The following is a 21,374-nucleotide window of genomic DNA, read 5'->3' on the forward strand; positions in this document are numbered from 1 at the left end:
TAAATGTGAGTGGTCTATGTCTGTGAGCACCCTGCTTTGTAAATTTAATTTAACTTAGCAGGTTTGAATCAAACAACCAATCAGGGTTAGCTCACACATTGTTAGCCAATCACAGCAACTCTGTGAGGAGAATGTTTTGGGTTGCAGACAAGATGCAACAACAATGGTTGGCTGCATTCCATTAAAATGTTCATGTTGCTTCCACTTTAAAGAGATATAAACAGAAAAAAATGAAAGTCTGCTCTTACCTTGTTATACATTGCTGGAACATAAATTTGGATAATTTCAACAGCGTGACTATTCATTTCACAGCAGCAGCTGAAATAGATTCAGTTTCACTCATATCTAACATCATGATATATTTTCATGGGAATCTTATGAGATGGTAAAGTGGTGAATAATAAAGACGATTTCTCTGTTTGTTCCAGGTCGTTGGGAGTGACTTTGTGGGAGCTCTTTGAGCTGGGAAACCAGCCTTACAGACACTACTCTGACAGACAGGTGCTGACATATGCCGTGAAGGAACAGCAGCTCAAACTACCCAAATCCCAGCTGCAGTTCCCCCTGGCTGAGCGCTGGTGAGACATTTGCACGCCCACACACTGTACACACACATGCACTGGCTGACACTCACAATGACTGTTATATATCTTGACTCCACATAAGATACATTTTGGACATTTCTGAGCCTTCGGGCCTTGTTGTCGAGCAGTTACTTGTGACACGTCAATGTGTCCTGTTTTTTAAAATCGGTTTCTGCTTTTGATGGTGCAGCAGACCAGTCTAGCAATATTTCTCTCAGCTAGCAAGGGCAGATGATCAATACTTTCCCTCTTCTTTATGATCCCCTTGGCATTGACCAGGGTTGAATCACCTCATTCATCTTTGCCTGGGAAGGCAGCCAAATATAGTTTTATTTATTTATTTTTTCAAAATTGTTCCTCACTAAATTAAAAGCCCCTGCTATTAACAACAAGGAGCCACACAAACACACCAACATACACAAGGAGGATAGTGAGAATCTTACAACGTCAGCATCTGCATCACATATTTATATACTCTATTGGTCTTTGGATAGTGTCAAGAACAAGTGCTAGCTCTTGATAGAAAGCATCTATTAATCTATAATTGGAATAAACGTGGATTACACATAAATCATGTAACCATCTATATATAGTATTTCAGTTAAAAATTTAAAGATAAAGACAGATGCAATTACCAATCATTTTGTCCCAGCATATCAGTGCTCCAATGAGGGTAAGAGTGCTCTCAAAGTGTTAGAAGATTTTTTTCTTTGTACAAATCTCAGATAAGAAAAGTTTTGTTAATTTCAGAATCTTTGGCTTTTCATAACTCCTAAGAACGGTTGGTGAATGATGCCCATTGTTCTTAAGATGTAAATAAGCTCTTCTAAGATCAGTGATATTCAGAGGTTAGAAAAGGGATGCAATCTCTCTTAGAATTGTACTTATTCTGATTGATCCATCTCCTACTGTCATCTTGGTCCAGGTATGAGGTGATGCAGTTCTGCTGGCTGCAACCGGAGCTGAGACCCTGCAGTGAGGAGGTACACCTTCTGGTCACATACCTGTGTGCCAAAGGCTCCAGTGAGGCTGAGGAAGACTTTGAACAACGCTGGAACGCCTTAAGGCCCAACCTACTGGGTAGCACCTCACACACAGCCCCATCCACAGCCTTAGTCCTGACCCCTAGTCTTGCCTCAGCCGATGTCCCCGATGCAGACCAAACCCAGACAGTGGAGCCGGCCTCCTCTGCCTCGTCCTCCTTTCCCCTCCTGGAGCACTTCTCCGATAGCTTCCACTCCGACACAGGGGACGACCTGCTGACTGTCACAGAGACCAGCCATGGCCTCAACTTTGAGTACAAGTGGGAGCAGGCTAGAGCTGAGCAGCCATATTGCTCTTCCTATACCAGCGGGCCTCTGGGCCAGGGGAACCCACATTATCAGGATATCTACTATTCAAGTAAAGGTAGCACCTCAGGGGACTGCAAGACTGACAGCCTTACCTCAGGCAGATCCCCATCTTACTATGAACCTGAACACCCAGGTGTTGTCCCAGTGTTAAGCGCCCATAGTCCTTCAGTCACCAGTGAGTACTACATTCGCATAGAGGAACCAGTAGAGTGTAACATTAATCTAGATGACAGCGTGGTGGACTACAGCCCAGTAGTGGAGGCTAGCAGCAGCAGGTTGTGTTCTGACAGTCAGACTGGTTCTTCAATGGCAGAGTCCAGTGCTTACTGGTCAACTGCTGACATCACTAAACCTCCAGCGTATGATTCTGATTCAAGCCCCACTGTCCACCTCACCATGGAGCCATTGCTGAGACATGCATCCAGCAACAGTCCTATAAAGTTAGGGCACTTCCAAAACTGCTTCACATCCAATCAGGATGACCAGTCATCAGCATGCAAAACACGATGTCAATCCTGTCCGTCTGAACATGAAACATCGCCAGAGTCCAGATCAAACCTTCTCCATCCTGTAGGACTTCTAGAAAACCCACGTGGTTTATCCCAAGCAGTGAGCAGCCCAAGCTTAGGGTTCTGTGATCCCTACCTTGAAGCAAGCACAGGTCGTAGCACGGCTAACGAAAGCAACCATCATATAATGGGTCCTCTTCGAAAGACAGTACCCATCGTTAACCACATTAGCATTGATGTAGAGACAGACGACGGCATGCTGGTGGGCCAACAGAGGGGCGAAGACATTGAGGATGACCTTTACTCCGAGGGAGAGGCCACTAACTGGACCTCAAACCATTCAGCAAACAATAATAGCCTGGGTTTTGACAATAGACAAACTGTTAGTGGACATGACTGCTACTTAGACCTTCAATATTCAAACACAACTGAGTTATGGTCTTTAACCAAGGCCACTACCAAAACCTTCCAAAGCTCAAGATCTAGTGGCATGTTGGAGGACGAAGGAGGAGACTCTGATTGCAAAGCTGCTAGTAATTCCACTGAATTAGGTTCATACATTCACTTATGCCACAAAGAAAGGGATGAATCTGCCACTCAGATGGAAAGGAACAGTACAACAGGGAATCATAGAAGTGTTGATTATTTTACCAGCTCAAGTATTAATACCAGAAGTACAGGGAATGGAACAACTGAAGAGAGTTATGAAAAAAGATTGCTGCTAAATTCAGACAGACTGTACTCTGAGCCTAAGATGATACCTGCGGCAAGCTATATAAAGTCCCCGTCATCTTTCAAGGAGCCCCAGACTGGACAAACGTGCGCCATGCCAGTTAAGCAGAGAGGTAACATCTGGGAGGGAGTTTCAACGGGAATCTCTATTGGCCTGGGTGACAAGAGGGAAAACTATCGAGATACATCAGAAAGAAGCAGAGCGGTTGACAGTGGACTAGGGGTCAGAGAGTCCAGCATTAGCCTGCTTGAGCTTGGCGACTACAGTGAGGACGAAGATGATGACATCACAGATATCACGTCAGGGATCTTTGCTGACTTCAACCTGGATTATGTTGAGATAGAGGAGGATGAGCTGAGCCCATTGAAGAATCTAAAAGGAACTCCTGACTCTGTTGACACCCTTAACCTATCCTCATCTATGGCAAGCACCTGCGATCAGGCCTTCAGCCCAGATGCTTTTAACACCCCTGTCCTACCTAAATCCTTGGACAGTGGCTACGACACAGAGAACAACGAATCACCAGAGTTCATCTTCAAAGAGCTCGGAGATCCTCTTGGTGGTGAAAGGCTGGGTGGAGAACCTGAACTAGTGCTTCAGATGGGTTTGGGCCAAGCGGTTTGCACTGCCACCTACATCTCAGAGCAACAGCATAAGGGCCTGACTGATAAAAACCCATACCGGGACTCAGCCTATTTCTCCGACTATGATGCTGAAAATGAGAGAAGTCCTCAAGACGAAGGCAGTAAGTTCTATGCAGATCCAACTGATCGAGACTTCCATGCTAAGAAATTAAGTTCTGTGGGAGATGATGAACCTGTCAAAAGGCAATTCTGCAATGAGGAACATCTAACACATCTGAGACAAATCAAAAGCTCTGTTTTGGTGGAACTTTCAGAGGCTCATCCTGGCTCACCAAATCCCATTACCACCCCTGGGCTGTCCATGCTGTCACCATTTCCCCCACAGATGGGCGGTTGCCTGACTAAAGAGTCGGCCCCTGCAGATGATGATCTTGGGTTGGAGCATTCAATAGAGGAGCCCACCACAGATCTTGGCTCTGAAGCCTCTTCCACTGTCCAAGAGGCATCTGGAAACCATGAAGAAGGAAACCGAAAGGAAGAAGATTGTTCCCCTGTACAGTCTTTGCATTCTGACTCCACCATCATCGACTACAGAGATGACTCCCATAAAGAAAACGATGGATCCACAGAGGAGGAAGATCTGCCCGAGTTCAATCACGTCAAGGAAGAGACGGCGGACCGAAGGGAGAGTGGGAGGATAAATGAGGAGGATTTCGAGGACATAGACGCAGAGGAATGTGACTCGCAGGACAGTATAGGCGAGGAATCAAACGGTGGTGCTGAACTCTCCACATCCTCCTCATTGCTGGAGCTGTGCGGAGAAGACGTGAGAGCTCCGCTGGAGGAGGCGGAGGACGAAGATGACTCAGATGACAGCGACTCAGATGAAGAGTTGAGGACCTACAACATCCAAGACGAAGACAGTGACGAAAGTGAGGAGGATTTTACCGCAGTGCCAGTGGTGGTGAGCGACTGCAGCAGGGCCAGACACCTCCGCAGCCTCCTGAAGATGCCCACCCTGCTCAGCCAGTCCTTCTGCGAAGAATTGGAGAGGAAGAAAAAAGCTGTGTCCTTTTTTGATGATGTCACAGTGTTTCTTTTTGATCAGGTATGACAAGTATATCTCAAAATGCAGAATGTGTTGTCTACCAACAGTCACATTATTTGAGTATGTGAGGAGTGTTTATGATTATGTCTTCCAGGAGAGTCCCACAGGAGAGCTTGCCGACTACTCCTTCTCAACAGGAACAGAGGCCAGTGGGGAGGCAGTCTCGGAGGAAAAAAACTCTGACCAGCTGCAAACTGCCCCTGAGGTTAAAGCTGAATCCTGTGAAATCTTCTGTGTTTCTGAAGAAACGGGGGAGAGCAACTCAGTTGAAGGTTAGTTTAGAAAGAAAATAAAAGGCTTGATGGAGTTTCCAGTATATATTTTTCCCACTCTGTTCGCAATCATCACACTGTTATTTCCACCCTTCTTTTTCAGATGGGGGTTATGAGTGGGAAGATGACCTCTCGTTAAAGCCATCCTCACCTGAAACAATCTCTGAGCCCGAGTCCTCACCGTCACCCACCTCCAACAGTCCGGAGACTCCCAAACCTGCAGCTGTAGCACTCAACAGATTTATGGTGTCACGATTCTCTATCACACATGTGTCTGACCCACACATGGCCGCAGCTACAGGTCTGTAGTAACTTCAATTTAGACTGTTTAAATGTGACCTATTTGCTGCAGAAAATATGACCAACCATTCAACCAATATATTTTTAGTACAACTGAAATATTATTGCATGGCTTCTATTTAGGATATGATACTATGGCATGTATACAGTGTATTTAATCTGTAAATTCCATGTTGTGCTTTTGGAAAAATGTCAGAAAACAAAGGACAGTTTGGAATTTAACATTTTAGCCACAAAGATCTTTGCAGTTATCTGTCATAGTACTTTAATTTATAAACAATGAACCTGTTTCAAAAAGGCAAATTAAATGTCATCATTTTAAAACATGTTTCAATAAAGCAGTGTTGCGCCATAGGCTAAACACAGGGTCGCAATGACTGAGTAGCCAAGTAGAGGCTTGTTACACAATTAATTGACTTACATTAGCTGCCTTGCTAAATTCTTATTTTTATCTAATTAGGATACAAGGTTAACCCTGCACTCTAGCTTGTTAAACAGGCACAGATTTGCCAGGGAAAAAGTGCAGTTGTTATTGCTTTGGTGGAAAGACAGCTAATTAACCGGTCTGCTGTGGCACTTTAACAGCACTGTGAAATACATTTTCAGACCATGTATAGTAGATTGTGGTGGGATTTATTACTCCATAACACAACAACTGAAAACACAAAGTTTGGCTACTGCACATTTTTTGTATTATTTTTTCTCCTTGCCTGTTCTCTTTTTTTTTAACACATTTTGAAGATGCATTTGAATAACCTGGCATAATGTGACACTGAAATAAGAAATGACTCAGTGTGAATTCAGTAGGAGTTATTAGTTTACAATTTGGTGCTCATCTGCGCATTTGTTTTTCTGGACTATAGAACAGACTGTCATGTGCGAGAAAATGTGTTATATTCTTTAATTTGTACAGGGGCGTGTCCAAAAAGAAGGACAATATAACCCCCTTGAAATCGTGTTGGCCACCCAAGAATCCTTGACTATTATTGGCTTTTTGCTTACCAGAGTTGGGACTTATGTGGAAATTAAACATTTGTGCTGTGTTGCAACACGCATCTCATAGTTTTCAGGGTGCAGATGTTTGTTCTAAATTTTTTTAATACTTTAAATTGTGACTTTGGACACATTATTTTGAGCCCTCAAAGAAGTAAGCTTAGAAGATGTATATATTGCTGTTACATCTTGTATTACTTAAAAGTCAATGTGATTGGTGTAGACAGAAGGGGAAAATACATGCTCTTCCATCGTTTTGTGCACACAAACTTCAGGCCACCCCAGCAGTCAGTGCCCCAGTTGGGCCACCACAGTCCAAAAAGTCTGGAGATGCCCCTGCTTTTGTAGGCTGCATCTTAATACTTACTTTCCTGTTATTTATTTCCAACAGGAAACAGTGAAGGTGATCCAAAAGACTGAGTGCATCCCGACCTTGACTGGAAGAGGATGAGTCCCTTCTCGACACAGAAAAAGCAGCATTATTATTATTATATCTAGATGTTTTACAGAGTTTTATTTTTATCGACGTTTCAGGGGCATCGACCCTGGTGACCCTTAATGAGACAGTGCCTCACACTGTAGTGAAAGACCCTCAACGATTTGCACATTTTTCTTTTCCTTCTCCTGAACTTACACTGACAGCTGCTGGTATGGCAACCTGAATTAGAACAAAATAAGATCACATGGTTTGCAGAAATAGATTTATCATTATATCCGTTTTTTAACCTACAGTATATGACAATACACTTCTTTGCTGGACGCAACACCAGTTTCTGTTGGTGCCCTTGCAAGGTTAATTTATTAGTGACTTTAAAATAAACTAAATGAACATAAAAAGAGAGTTAAAAAAATATATATTGAAATGACAGGCGTCATAGCTGCTCCTCTCATGCTGCCTTGGACCATCTGCTTACCATTGATCTAGCGTTTTAAAAGACTGTTTCAGTGTCAGAGCTAGAGAACAATGCTTGATGGTTGTTGCATAAGACATTGTTGGTGGATTTCCAAAAACAAAAAAATATGGCTCTTTTTTTGTTGTTGCAACTATATAATGAATATTGAACTCAGTGGATTCAGTGTGTCGTGTTAATGGAAACATCCTTCAGGAAATCAAGGTAGTTCCACTCACTAATTATCATCACCACTGACTCTGGTTAAAGATGACCTTTACGATACATGATCTCCAGCTACCATATCTATCTGAAGCACTTTGTATAGCCAACCTGGTTCTTTATTTGTATAAGTCATTACTTTGTTGCTCTACATCTCCCCATCCTGGAATGAAATATCCAAACAAAGTGAGATTCTCCTATTTGTGTCCACAGTGCCATCTACAGGTTCACTTTATTTTTGTGGCATATCACCTTTTTTCTTCATCAGCAATAGAATGACACCAAAGGGATGGAGAGGTGTTTCATGATATTTTCGGAAGTGTTATGCGAGTCATACATGTTGAATGTCAGCCTCATCTTTATAGATCTTTTCTATGTCAATGTATCGTCCATATTCTCACACGTAATGTATCCCATTAGATCTTTTTTTTTTTGCTCATTACTCGGGGTATGAGGTGTACAAAAAAAGACATTCAAAATATGACACATCTCACATATTGTACGAATGTTTTATCAACATGTAGCAGTTAGCTTGACTTGAATTACTACTGCTGCATGGACAGCTCCCTCCCCTCCCCCGCTCTCTGTGCTTCTGTAGCTCAAAGTGCCAATTCTGTTTCACCTTCTCACCTTGCCTTTTACGCTTTGCGAGAAGAGAAAACACGTCGCGAGTATTTTTGTACGATTTGGAAAAAGATGCAATCCAGGATGACGGCCTCTCAAATTTGCCAAAGAGATATTTCAAAGCCGATTGGCTACAAAGTGGCGGACACATTTGGAGACGGTGAGGTGGGCGGGCTGTTCTGTGCACCAGTAGTAACAAACATTTGCTGTTTCCATGTCCCCCCCCCCCTCACTCGTTGCTATTGTACTATCCCAAACAAATAAAATCCAAATACTTTTTTTTCCCCTTTCGTGTCTGTGATGAATTTTCAATAAAAAACATTCAAACATGAAGCAACACGACACATAAAAGAATGATGTTTGTGCCCATTTAGATTTATTTTCGGACAAGATAATTTATAAGTACTTTCTGTACAGGACAGATATAATACAAACAGGGACAGAGGTGAGGGATAGACAATGAAAGCTATATAAAAGTAAAAAAAGCGCTTTTGAAACATGGCTTTATGATAAAATCCTGATCAAATCACTCAGCGTAAAGGACTCAACTCTTGGAGGAAAGAAAAAGAAGACTTCTCATGATGCACCTGTTGATGTATTGCTTTCTAAGAGGCTACTTCGCTCGCTCATACAATTACATTGCTTTCCATGTCGTACAGCCTAACTGCCATCCCCACACGTCATGCTGCAGGTACACGCCTCCGCTCTAAGCCTCTCTCCCACACGAGTGTATAATACTGAGCAGGAATGATCAAAAGCCATGATAATACTGTACCTTACATGATAAGCTACCACTCCCTCAAAGCTACATATAAAAAGGCCCATTATGTATGCACTTTAACTCATCTCTTGGCTATCTGGCAGCTTAGATATTGCTGAAATTTAAAGAGAAAGAAATATTCTTGAAATTGCATTGTACTGAAGCTTGCTAAAGCAAAAAAAAAGACGAAATATTAAATTTACAAACACTAAAAAGGGATAACACCCTTGTTATTTTTTTTCAGAATATAAAAAATACAAGTGTGATGCATTATGCCCTCAAACCAGTTTACAGGATGATTAGGTCAATGCAGCTTATGAAGCATTATGAAAAAGAAAAGAAAAAGGAGAAGGCACAGTTCCCACATTGAAAATATGGGTGTACTGTATCACAACTAGTAACTATATAGTACTGTATCACTTAACAAAAGCAGAATCAGTTAGTCCACTTCTACGTAGCTATCTGTGGCAGTATCCTATAATTGATTTCTGCATCGCTCCTGATGCACTGCAAACTCTTACCCACCAGCTTTAAATCCACCCCTCAAACCCCATCTAAACATCGCATGCAGAGTGTTCCTGCACTGCTCATTAATGTCAAAAATGCTCTAATTTAATTTACAGTGTAAAGTGTTGGAAGAACAAAAAAACAAAACCATAGTAGAAGTGCAGATAAATGATAATGTGACAGCATCACTATTCAAACCTATGAGCCATACTGTTTCCACAACTGGTGCAAACTAACTAACAATAACAAAAGAAAAATAAGCTGTCACACTTGCACTTGAATGCTCAGGTTGAGACATTCAAAGTTTGTGAAGGTGGTTTTCAAAACATCATGACGGTTAACCCGAGTGGATTTCCTCAGCAAAGAAACTTGATTCCTTGGGGGGGAGGGGGGGAATTTCCCTCCCCCCCTCCTCGGTCACACTTCTGGGCCCTTTTCCTGATAACATCATTCAACTGAAGCATTCCTAATGTGAAAAATGTTGCTTCTCCCCATCAAAGAAAAAAAAAAAAAAAAGGCCCATTAGTGGACAAACCGGGGGAGGGCAGGCTGCTAGTAGAAGATGGGTGCAGATCGGTCGTCAATGAAGGTGGGCCTGAGGTAGACCTCCAAGGAACGGTCACTGTGGGGAGAGGAGGGGTGACACAAGGAACAGTGACAGTTAGGTTGAATACATGAGGAAATGTAGAGAGCTACTTGGCCGACTACGTTACCACACCCAAAGAAATCCTTCACCTTCCTATCGTTTTTTTTTTTCTTACAGTAAGAAGAGCAGAAAGGTTGCAGCATATACTGTGAGTTTTAGCAAGCATGTGCGGAGAAAACGCTAATAAAAAAACATGAACAGCTTCAAAAAAGGCACTCATGCATTGTTAGTGTCTCCCTTTGTGGATTGTTGTACACATGTGACAAAAAAAAAAGGTATTCTTTTGCTGCAACCTAAGGCCTGCTTGACTGACATATCTAAATGCTGCCATGTCCATAGAGGCCGAAGGAGAGAAAAGAAGCAAGTGATTCCCAGCGTCTTACTGCAGCCAGACAGCCAATGAGCGCAGAGAGAGAGAACCAGGCAGATATATAGAGAGAGGGAGGGGAAAAAAAGGGATTGGCTGGCTGAGATAGGTGATGGAGGCTGGTGACTTACGGAGGTCCTGTTCCCTCAGAACCGTGACAATTCTGGACCCAAACTGAAAGGTAAAGAGAACCTTTGGGTTTGAATGGCTCATCTCTCAGATCATGCATGGGTCACATTTAGATCAACAACACTGCTGGTTAGTCTGGTGCAAGATGAACATACTGCAAGTTTGATCATATAAAGGACTGTCACTGAGATGAGGGATGAGATAACACTTCATGCTCAACATGCTTAAACTGTATGCTCTTTTTTTAGGAACTGAGTGAGAAAAAGGGTGTCTGCAGCACACCCTAGTGGACATAAAGTATGCTTTAAAATGCAATGCAATCAACCACATATCATGTAACTGTAAATACAACCCAAAACACAAGCCAAACGAATAATCCTCAAATAAGGAAAAAAACAAGCAGGAAGGCAGAGTTTAGATCAGTCACAGTATGCACACGGTACACAACACCACCACACACTCACAGTCGTCTTTTTCCTTTCGGTGACACAGATCAGCACGGATGCTATGGGTGTTAGTAGGAGATGGGGAGTGGGGAGGGGGGAAAGGATGGGACTGCATGCTTGGACCACAGCTGTGGCTTGAAAAAGGAATTTAAAAAAAAGAACCTGTGGCGGCATGACATTGAATTTGAAGCAAGTCGAATGTACAACAACACAAATGCGTTTGTCAGTGACAGAACAGATTTCGCGTCAGACCAGACCAGTTTATTAATATATAGAGATATGTTTTATTCAGAATACCTTTGTAAAAAGTCACCATACATTCAAGGTCAATTTTTCAGTTATCACATTTTTTCTGGATTCCCTCCACAGCATGCATAAGATAAAACACTTCAACGAATCAGTAGTTTCTCATTGTTTCTGCAAATTTTTTTTTTCTCTTTACAAGGACAATAATAGTTTTCGAAAAGAAAAAAAAGACCAAAAAACTACATAGCCACTCAGGGAATACAATCATAAATAACACTGAGAGCTGCAAAAAAGCCGGGTTTTTTTTATTTTATTTTCTCCGTATAACCTCAAAAGGAATAAACAGCTGTTATTGAGGAAACCCAACAGAAGATAGAAGACCTCTCCAAACTCAACGCAACTTCAGTTAAAAAAAAAAAGACCAAAGTGAAGTTTCCATGAGGGAGGCGCTTTATTTTTAACCCATTAATATGGCAGTAAGTTCAGACTGCAGCTGGCGGTGGAAAGTTTAAATGAATGGTCGAATGAAAACATATTTTCCTTGTGATCATAATACAGTGCCATCTGGTCGACTGACGGAAACAATTTTAATATATAGATATATATATACTGTATATATTCTCGAAGCTCATTCTTAAAATGTGCTTCATTGCACACAAAGTATGCGTTAAATAGAAAGAAAAAAAAAGAAGCAAAGTAAGGCAAAATATGACACAAACCCTCTGGACGGAAAATTAAAATTAAGTTTAGCACTGACACAAGGAAGCACAGCGCCACCTACAGGATCTCTCAGAACAGAAACATTGTAATCTGCTGCATTTTGAAAAGCTCTTTTTTTTATTATTTTTTTTAGCATGTGTGTGGTGGGTGGGAACTCGATAATACTGCGCCCCCACGTGTGCTTTAAAAGGCCATTCAGCCAGTGGCTCGAGTACGACGACATTGAAGTCTTTTGGCACTTGTACAGTACATGAACATGTCCTTTAGTTTGACAAAATGACAAAACCATGTACATGCATGAAAGACAAGCAAGTAGCAAAGGCAGTCTCTTGAGAGATCAGTCCGTGATGGTGGACTGTGATCAGAGATAGAGTATTCAGAGTCCATAGCGCTGCATGCCGAGCAGGTAGGCCCCGCTCAGGCTCTCTCGCTCAACGCAATCCTCCACCCACCAACCGCTACTGTCCACACCGACACCACCAGCAGCAGCACCCAGGATTGGACGGAAGGAGGAAAGAAGGGACCCGGGGAGGAAGAGAGGACAGAAAGGAGGGATGAAACTGGCCTCTTCCACTCGGAGAAGGGGTGTGTGTGGAGGGCAGAGGAGGAGGAGAGGTGGAGATAAGTGGACAGGAGGGAGGCTAAGAGGAGGGGGGGAAAAGATGGGGTAGGAAGAGGCCCCTGTGCTATCCGGAGCTGTCTGTGTCTGTCTGAATGTCTGTTCTCACACAGTCGAAATCAATTTGCCATCAGGACTGTCACTGTGGAACAAAGAGAGAAGGAAGCTTGCCAGGTCGGACACACTCAGAGAGAAATGGAGAAAAGACAAGACAGGCACGAGGAGGCAGGGTGGAGTTTAGGAGACGCGTAGGTGGGGTCGAGTATCTACTTCGCCCCACCTACAGCTACATCTCCAAACACACCTGCCGTGATCAGGAAGATTGGACTTCTAATTCTCTCATCAACTTTTAGTATCAACAGACATTCCCCGGTTGGATGTTTTTTTTTGGTTTTTTTTGCCCATATTTAGTTCATATCTGTCACTTCAAAGGAGACAAACCCTGAAGTTTACTGTTGATGAGAAAATCAAGTCATCTCCTTAGCTGGAGAGATGTAGTGTTAGATTAGTCTGTTGGGGGGTGAATACACCCTGCAGGACAGTGTTGTCTCAAAAATACTGATACAGAAAAAAACAGACAAGAGTACATAACACAGCTTGACACTGGTGCCCAAAGCCCCAGGCTGACAAGCACTGATGACTGAGATGAAGTCAGCATGAAGTCTACAATACAAGCACTCTCACACGATCAAGGCCACTTTATCACTCCTCACACGCTCTCTCAAACGCACACATTTATATACAGTTAAACAAGGATGTTCTCCCTGATTGGACAGAAACAGGCACAGCATCATTCCTAACCCTAGCCCTCACACAGCCCTGGTGAGTCAGCAAGGACTTGATGAGATTACAGTGAAAAGTTACGGGAGGGGCCAAGAGCACTCTGACAATACACTGACACACTAGACTGGATTGTTCATTTAAAAAAAGCTATAAATAAAAAAAAGTTAAGTGTGAAAGAGCAAAAAGGGAAGGACGAAGAAGACAAAAAAAACGGACCATCGATCTAGTGAGGAGGAGAATTTTAACACTAAGGCTAAATGTATTTCAGCTTAAATATGGTCCTCACAGGGTATAAAACTATTCATTAATTAAGTTATCAACACTATGAGGAGGTCTAATCTTGCTTATTAATTATTATATGTACAACTAGTCGGTCTAGTCTGGGATCGACATCACCATGTGGTGGATCTATATTTTAATTATGAACTATAGGTCGGGTAAAACAGGTGATTTTAGAGTGATTTAGAGAGTTGTCAATAACTGACATTTTTAAAGACAACACAATAAAAAAAACAGAAAACAGTAACATATACTCCTCATACATATTAATGTGAGTGCTTTAGAATCTATGTCGGACTGTGGTCTATCAAAGTGTCCTAATATCTTACATATACACTGTAAAAAAACAGTAATATATATATATTTTTTTAATTATTTTGCTGTCATTTTTTAAGAAAACAACATATGGTATCAGTTTGCTCTGAGAGAATTCAACCAAAATATGATTTGAAAAATGCATGTTAAAAATCCAAAGAGTAAAAAAAACTATAATGCAAAGAAGTCGTTCCTCTTTTTGTTTTCTGTGGCAGGATTTTCCTTGAGTGATCTACTTTTCATCCTGATGTTATGCACGGTTAATTAATTGCATATTTGTTAAAAGGAAGAATGTGCGACTTTTTGATCCAGTAGTTGTCGCCCCTGAGCAACAGCATTAAACCAAAACAAACAACCAGAGCTGTTTGGTGACACCTCGGCTATTCTGAAGCCTCCGCTCTCCTCCAGCAACACACCTCCAACCCCTCTCCACTCCCATTCGCAGGAAAGAGATATCAATTAAAACGCAACATAATTAAGCACAATTAATGGCGAGCGGAGGACACAACTGTCCTTTGCTCGTGCTGCAATTGCCTGTGGTCTGCATTGTCGTGTTAGCAGGCTAATGTTAGCACACTTTGGCTAACTTATAGGTTCACATTACTCATAAATTGACACGGAATGACTGAGACGTGACATCCAAATAAGCAGTGAGTGTGTTATTTTCCTTTCTCTAGTCCTGGACAAAAACAGCTTTATATGCAAGGCCGTCACGTCCATGTAAACATGATGTAAACACGGCCCTGCAACAGTACAGCTGGCAGGACTCTGGCTTCTCACTTGTCATGACTCAGAGAGACATTTACAGAGGATATACTTGATTTCTGATGTATTCGGTCAAATGTCGCACATTCTGACTTTTAGGGTGTATAAACAACACATTTATGTATAGGTCTACCTGGTTACTCCTACATACCCTAAACCTGCTTCCTGTAGATTGCTTATTAGGAACTTTATTTTCACTCAGTGCATGTTGAGCAGGTGCTTTGCTGTCTTTTTTAATTCCGGCATTCTGTCATTTTGGTGAAATTGTGTTATTCTGAGGTATGTGGCTCATTACTCCAAAACCACCCTAGTTAGACATTTCTAATGGAGCTGCAGCAGTCAACGCACTGTTCACTCAAAGGGCAGAAAATGCACTTACCTTGTGGCAAAGCGGCCGTCATAATCCTCAATAGCAGGCTGAAAAGGAGAAAAAAAAGGCACATTTTTAACTTTGTGTTCTTGTATACCTCGTATTGAAGTTCATGTTGTGCTCGTGCTCAACCACAAGGCGGCAGCAGAAACTGAGAAAACGTCTGTTTCAGTCACAGCAGGATTACTCATATCCTATTACATAACACAAGATTAAACCAGATAGGGGCCCCTCATTAACTTGTGTGGCTTGTTCATGGGTACTACATGTTTCCTACCTGTGTACCAAAGCCTGCCATGCTGTAGGGGCGTGGGCGGGTCTGTGCGAGGCTCTGTGCCAGCAGTCGGGCAGTCAGGCCGTAGTCAGGTGTGGGCAGTGATGCATCACTCTCCAATAAGTTTCCTGTGCTGCTACTTTTGCCATGGTGCAAGCTGGGAGGGTGAGAAAACAAAGGCCTACGTCTTAGGCTCATGCAGTTGATACACAAGTAATGACAGAAGAACACAACATACTTCACTTTGAGCTTCTCGTTATCGCTCTCAGGCAGCACGCGAGTGTAGGAGAAAGGAAACCAGCCACGCCTGAAAAAGGAGAAGGCCGTGTTAAGCTCCACATTCACCGTGGGAAACATGTATCCAGTCTGGAGTGTGGATTAAAAAAATAAAAAATAAACACTCACATCTTGTTTTTCTCATTCTCCCCATAGTGCCAGCCATCGCGGGCTTCAGGCACTAGCAGGGTGATGACATCTCCCTCAGAGAAGCTGAGAAGGGTGCCATTGTCACCCGCAGCATGGGAGAAGATGGCTTGGACACGGGCACGCCCATTCTTTTCCAGGCCTGCTGCCATGGAACTGGATCTGGGCAGGGTCCGTGTTTCTCCTGAGGACACAGATAATAGTCAGTGACATTCGATTCAGATTATCAGAGCCTAAAACGCGATAGTTAACAGTGCGAACTATAGATAACATGTAGGGCTCTTTAGACAAAGTTAGTAGCCAGGCAGATGCTCTGAACTTAGCATTAACTGCTCCTGAGTACACTTTAAGATTAAATAACACGAGGGAGGTTGACACTCAATCAAATATTCTGTTTGTTATTTTCCTTCTGCAGCGCTACAGCAGCTCATTCAATTCTAGCGGTGTTGGGATAACTTACCCACAGGGTTCTTGTTCTTGGCGGGGGCAGGCCTGCGCACAGGGAGGGTGTTGGAGTAGACATCGCTAACCTGTCTCTGGGGGGCGGCCTGGGACTGTCCCGGGGCCTGGGTCTGAGGGGACGAAGGCCTGACTTGGGTCACGGACATAGTCCCTCCTCCCTCTGTCCAATATTCCTCCCCGTGGACTCCTGTTGTCCCATTGACCATGGACATACCATCAGGGCCCATCAGCCTCTGGAATACACACGCCCATAAAAGGAGTTGAAGTGTTATCAGTGAACATAGCTTCTTAGCCTGTGCAAACTACAGCACAGTGAAATATTCACTAAAGTTTTAGCGACCCATCACTTATTTCCTGAGCTCACCGCTTGGTGTCCGAGGCCGCTGCCCATGAACACAGCCAGCTCTGGGGGCACAGGGAGAGGCTGGGCCCCGGGGATGGGGTCTGAGATCACCAGATTTGACTTAGAGGTATGCAGGGGACTGGTTCCCCCGAGGGCGGCAGAACACATCTGCTGGGCCAGCAGCATGGCCCTCTCCGGCAGCTTGTTAGGGTCTGAGCATGCCTGTAGCCACACTGGGATCTTCTGGGTCAGAAGGTCTTTACCCTGAAGGGAGGAAGATGAGATTAGAGCTACGGACAAAAAACAAGAAGAACTAGTAATACCGCCCCTGGGTTGCTCGTCTCAGCCGACGAGACAAGATGTGGTTTACAACCACACGCGTTTCCAACAGCGTAACAGCGGATGAGTTTGTCAAAGAAAACATCAAACCTTAAAGAGAAAACAACAACACATGTAGACATAGATTTTATATTTATCTGAGGTGAGGATATAATACCAGAAAATGTCTTTTACCATTTCTCTATAATCCATTTAGAAAGTCTAATCAGTTAATCCTGGAGTCATAGTTACTGTTTGTGCCACACTTTGAAGATATTTCCAGCCTGTGTTCCTATAATCTGGAGCGCACAACCATAGGATAGGTGAGATGGCAAGAAGAGTGTTTTTACAGGATATTATGATTCAGCATATAAAGTGATGACTTTGCTTCTCCTATTAGTTAGTACTGTGAAATTGTGTTTAAAGAATGTTTGAACTTTAGAGATGTGTTTCCAAGAACATAGTGAACTACCTTTGACAATGAAAATATATACTGCTAATCTGTAGTATTGAGAGTTAAGCAGCAATCTCAGAGGCCATCCACTTTCATTTGACAACGTTATCTTTGCTGGGAGGGACTTCAATGTTTCAAGGCGTCCGTTTTAACCAGCGGTGAGCGATGACGGATGTTTAGCTAAGACTTCCATAACAATGTGGTGCCTTTTTCTTTATAGTCCCGACGAGGAACTTTAAAAGCAAACATGGAGCTCAAGTAAGAAAAAAAAGCCTGGAAAAGTGGATTATTAACTGCACTTTCATTGCTCTCAACAGTCAAGGGTTTACCCCTCCTCTCGCCCAATGAGAGCTGGGATTGGCTCAAGCCCCCCCCGCAACCATCAACGGGAAAAAGCGGTATAGATAATGGATGGATAGGCTTGCATGCACGCTTCCAATTAACTCACTCTCCTTCTTCATAGTACACTTCTATGTTTTTATTTATTGTGTTGTGTGTATGGATAAAGGAGGGGGTTGAGGGCAACATGCATTTTATTGCATTTCACTGTAAACTTTACCTTGGAATATATAAGACAAATACAGTGTTTAAATGACATGTCAGTTCAAAGACATTCTTTAGAGCTAAAGTAAAGTGAATGAGTTCCAGAGTTGCATATCAGCTGATGGATCTCCACACTGACTTTTTTCCCGCCTGCTGAAACTCAACTGGGAGATGCTACTCGTGATATAAAAACTAGAACCTTTCTGATACCAAGTGATGGTGCCACGCTGACAGATTCATCTTATTTTAATGCAGAATCCCAAAAAAATAATAATATGACAATATAAATAATCTAACAGAAATGTGACCAGAGAAAAAGCGGATTATTTCTTTGCTTAACATTCTTTTTCGTTTGCTGTTCTCAAATGAAACCTTTAGTTCTTGAAGGTTTTCCTCTCTTTGCATCCTTGACCTCTGCCCTCTGCACAGCTATGCTAACGTGCTGCGTGGGTGAGGCTGTGGGCCCCGGACAAACATACAACCGATCAGCCCACTTCAGCATCTCACTGCCTGTGGACTCGACTGTTCTTCTTTACACCAACTATATGAGGAATTCAATGGAGGAAGAGAAATGTATACGTGTGTGCGTATAAACAAACGTGTACGACATTACACATCTGCACACACATGCAAACACAAACTGCATGCATGGTCCCTTTGTCTGCAGTCATTTGCATTTTTTTTATTTTTCTCTCTCTAAGTATATACACACACACACACACACACACACAGATCTTGCACACAAACACACTGGGTACCCTCTGGGAGAGGGTTCTTCAGTTTGCTGAAGGTGAACTCTTCCCACGCACACCCCCATCCTGATTAATGACTAGACTCCATGTTGCAAAGGGAAGCTGCAGCACAGTCCACCCCCAACTCCTACCACACACACACACACACACACACACACACACACACACACACACACACACACACACACACACACACACACACACACACACACACACACACACACACACACACACACACACACACACACACACACACACACACACACACACACACACACACACACACACACACACACACACACACAACACAACACACACACAACACACACACAAGGAGACTGATGTACTCTATTACCTGAGAATATCAAATTCATGGGTAATGGATAGGCATACATTTGTTACACATCAGACACACAAAAGACGTAAACAAACACAAAGACCAAGCTAATAATTGGGGCATAATCCTGGTAAATAACACTCTACTACTGCCTTTGATGGTATATTATTTAGGGATATTTCTTTCTATTTTAATGTTACTTGCTTCAAATGTCAACAGCAAAGTGAGAATAATAAGCAGGTGTTATGAAAATTCTCCAGTTGCCGGTAAAACAATACGTCTGTTCAGACCTTTGATTCAATCCGTCTCTCTCTACATCCAGCGTTTTGACGCCTTCTCCAATTTATTGCTTTTATGCTGAGAGCGAGAAAACGAGGCAGTTCTCTTCACGAGAAGTTGGCCGGACGCTCAGAGGTACAATGATGGATTACAGTCTCATACACGCCTGTCAGCTGGGCATCGTCTTCAGTCTTAATGAATTTTTAAAATGAAGAGGCCCCTATGAGCGGTCAAAGCTAATGTGACTTTGAATTATATATATATCTCCTACTATCCTCTTTTGACTGAACAATGGTGTACAACAGTGAGATTCAAATCAAACATGACAGATGAGGAATAGTAGGCTAGAATCAACACCATAGCATGAAGAGAATACGTTATGGTTTATAAATCCCCCTAACAAGCTCTGCTGTATGCCTTTAAGAACAATACTGAAATCAGAGCACAACAGGCTGCTTCAAGTTGCTATTGCTTGATGATTGAGCTACTTATTCTGATTAGAATATCAGATCTGCCTCTATAAGGCGTTCTAAAAACATTATTTTCTCTATCATGATTTGCAATAAAGCCTCCATTAGATCTGAATGAAGCCAAAGTTTGAACAGGTCGGATTATTTCAGATGAAAAATGTACATGTTGTTCCTTCCTTCGTCAATGACTTTAAAGCTAGAGTCAGCAGCTGCTTCCTAAAAAAATGAATATAGATACAAAAGTAATGCAGCTCAGTCATCACTTAGGGGCCTCCGTACATGTGTGGCGGTGACTGACCCTGTCCTCTGCCTGATGTTTTATGTTGTTTTGGTTGACTCAACGTGGACTTCTATGGCTAAAGTTAATGTTAGCTTACTACAAGTACATTTAGCATGGAAGTGGTGAAGGCTTAAATTAAGTGTTTATGTCTTTGCTTATCAAATATGTTGTTTTATTTTGAAATATAGCCAATGTGCTCATGTTTTTCTTTTTTAAGTTCCTGGTGATGTTATGGGCTCCTGCAAACCTCGACCAAATCTCAAATACTTCATATCCTTAACTTGAAAGCAAATATTTTCAGCTATCTAGCAACACTTGGACTTACCTTGCCATGGTAGGCGCTGCTGTTCTTGGCCACGGCACACTGGCGGTCCACCAGGAAGCAGTACCTGCGACGCTCCTCAGACAAAGCTGTCTTGTATCCCTCAGCGATGAAGGAGTCCAGCTCAGTCTGCTTACTGCTGATGGTCTCCACAAACTGATGGGAAAACACAATGACAAATGGACTTCTTTTAACAACTGACACACACACTCTGTACGACACATTAGCTACAGAGGTCTATAGGAAATCCACAAAATGCTGCTGTTCCTTTTAAATGTGTTTTGCAGTGAGTGATATATTCTGTTTCTTATGCCAAACTTTGGCCGTTTAAAGCTGACATATCGAAATATAAGTTGTGGTTACAGGTGCACTGCAAGATTTTTATTGCTTTCTTGCTTTGGAAAAAATACCAAAAGCCACTATGGCTTGTCACAATACCAGAAATTTAAACTTTGATACAATTCCAGTAAAAAAAAAAAAATACAATATAGATACTTGTCTGGAAAGTCCTAGGCCTCCAATATGTGGAAATGTCTTGTTTTAAATGACCCCCGAAAAATACAGACAGACTCACACTGTCTATTGTACAAATACATGCTAACAAATTTGTGCAATTTAGACAGTACTCTCTCCCTTTCGCTCCCAGCTGTTTTGGTTCAAACTTTTTTTTTTTTTTTATAAAAGGTACCATGCATCACATTCACCAATTCATGAAGCCATACTTCTGTAAGAGCAAATAGTTGTAATAGCAATGGTAAATGGACTTGAGCTTGTATAGAGCTTTTCTAGTCTTCTGACTTTAACACTGCAGGTCACACCTACACATTCACACACTGATGGCAGAGGCTACTGTGTGAAGTGTGTATTAGAAGTAACTAATCCATTCATACACTTTCATATGCTACCGCAAAAGCAGTGGAAGCAACTTGGGGTAAAGTGTGTTGCTCAAGGATCGAATCCTAGACCTTCCAGTTGAGAGACGACGACTCAACCA

General features: G+C 42.5%; 2 protein-coding genes across 12 annotated transcripts in view; one reads left to right on the forward strand and one right to left on the reverse strand.

Moving 5' to 3' along the window:
* Nucleotides 1-8,459, forward strand: part of aatka (apoptosis-associated tyrosine kinase a) — a 40,107-nt gene extending 31,648 nt beyond the window's left edge. For both annotated transcript variants that reach the window (XM_020647229.3, XM_020647237.3), the window contains 5 exons: nucleotides 429-578; nucleotides 1,510-4,870; nucleotides 4,965-5,142; nucleotides 5,246-5,443; nucleotides 6,827-8,459. In XM_020647229.3, the coding sequence (XP_020502885.2) occupies nucleotides 429-578; nucleotides 1,510-4,870; nucleotides 4,965-5,142; nucleotides 5,246-5,443; nucleotides 6,827-6,855 (3,916 nt within the window). In that variant the 3' untranslated portion in view covers nucleotides 6,856-8,459. The remainder of the gene's footprint in view (nucleotides 1-428; nucleotides 579-1,509; nucleotides 4,871-4,964; nucleotides 5,143-5,245; nucleotides 5,444-6,826) is intronic.
* A 66-nt stretch (nucleotides 8,460-8,525) lies between these two features.
* baiap2a (BAR/IMD domain containing adaptor protein 2a) overlaps nucleotides 8,526-21,374 on the reverse strand; it is a 64,857-nt gene continuing 52,008 nt past the window's right edge. For 3 of the 10 annotated variants that reach the window (XM_065964899.1, XM_020647249.3, XM_065964901.1), the window contains exons 7-14: nucleotides 20,384-20,536; nucleotides 16,647-16,889; nucleotides 16,281-16,515; nucleotides 15,803-16,004; nucleotides 15,636-15,704; nucleotides 15,401-15,578; nucleotides 15,133-15,170; nucleotides 11,287-12,453 (exon numbers count right to left, since the gene is read on the reverse strand). In XM_065964899.1, the coding sequence (XP_065820971.1) occupies nucleotides 12,369-12,453; nucleotides 15,133-15,170; nucleotides 15,401-15,578; nucleotides 15,636-15,704; nucleotides 15,803-16,004; nucleotides 16,281-16,515; nucleotides 16,647-16,889; nucleotides 20,384-20,536 (1,203 nt within the window). In that variant the 3' untranslated portion in view covers nucleotides 11,287-12,368. Of the gene's footprint in view, nucleotides 10,061-10,582; nucleotides 10,626-11,286; nucleotides 12,754-15,132; nucleotides 15,171-15,400; nucleotides 15,579-15,635; nucleotides 15,705-15,802; nucleotides 16,005-16,280; nucleotides 16,516-16,646; nucleotides 16,890-20,383; nucleotides 20,537-21,374 lie in introns of those variants that run through there. The other 7 variants (XM_065964904.1, XM_020647269.3, XM_065964906.1 and 4 more) reach the window with 6 other exon arrangements.

This window comes from Labrus bergylta, chromosome 16, assembly GCF_963930695.1.
Source record: "Labrus bergylta chromosome 16, fLabBer1.1, whole genome shotgun sequence".
Classification (NCBI taxonomy): Eukaryota; Metazoa; Chordata; class Actinopteri; order Labriformes; family Labridae; genus Labrus; species Labrus bergylta.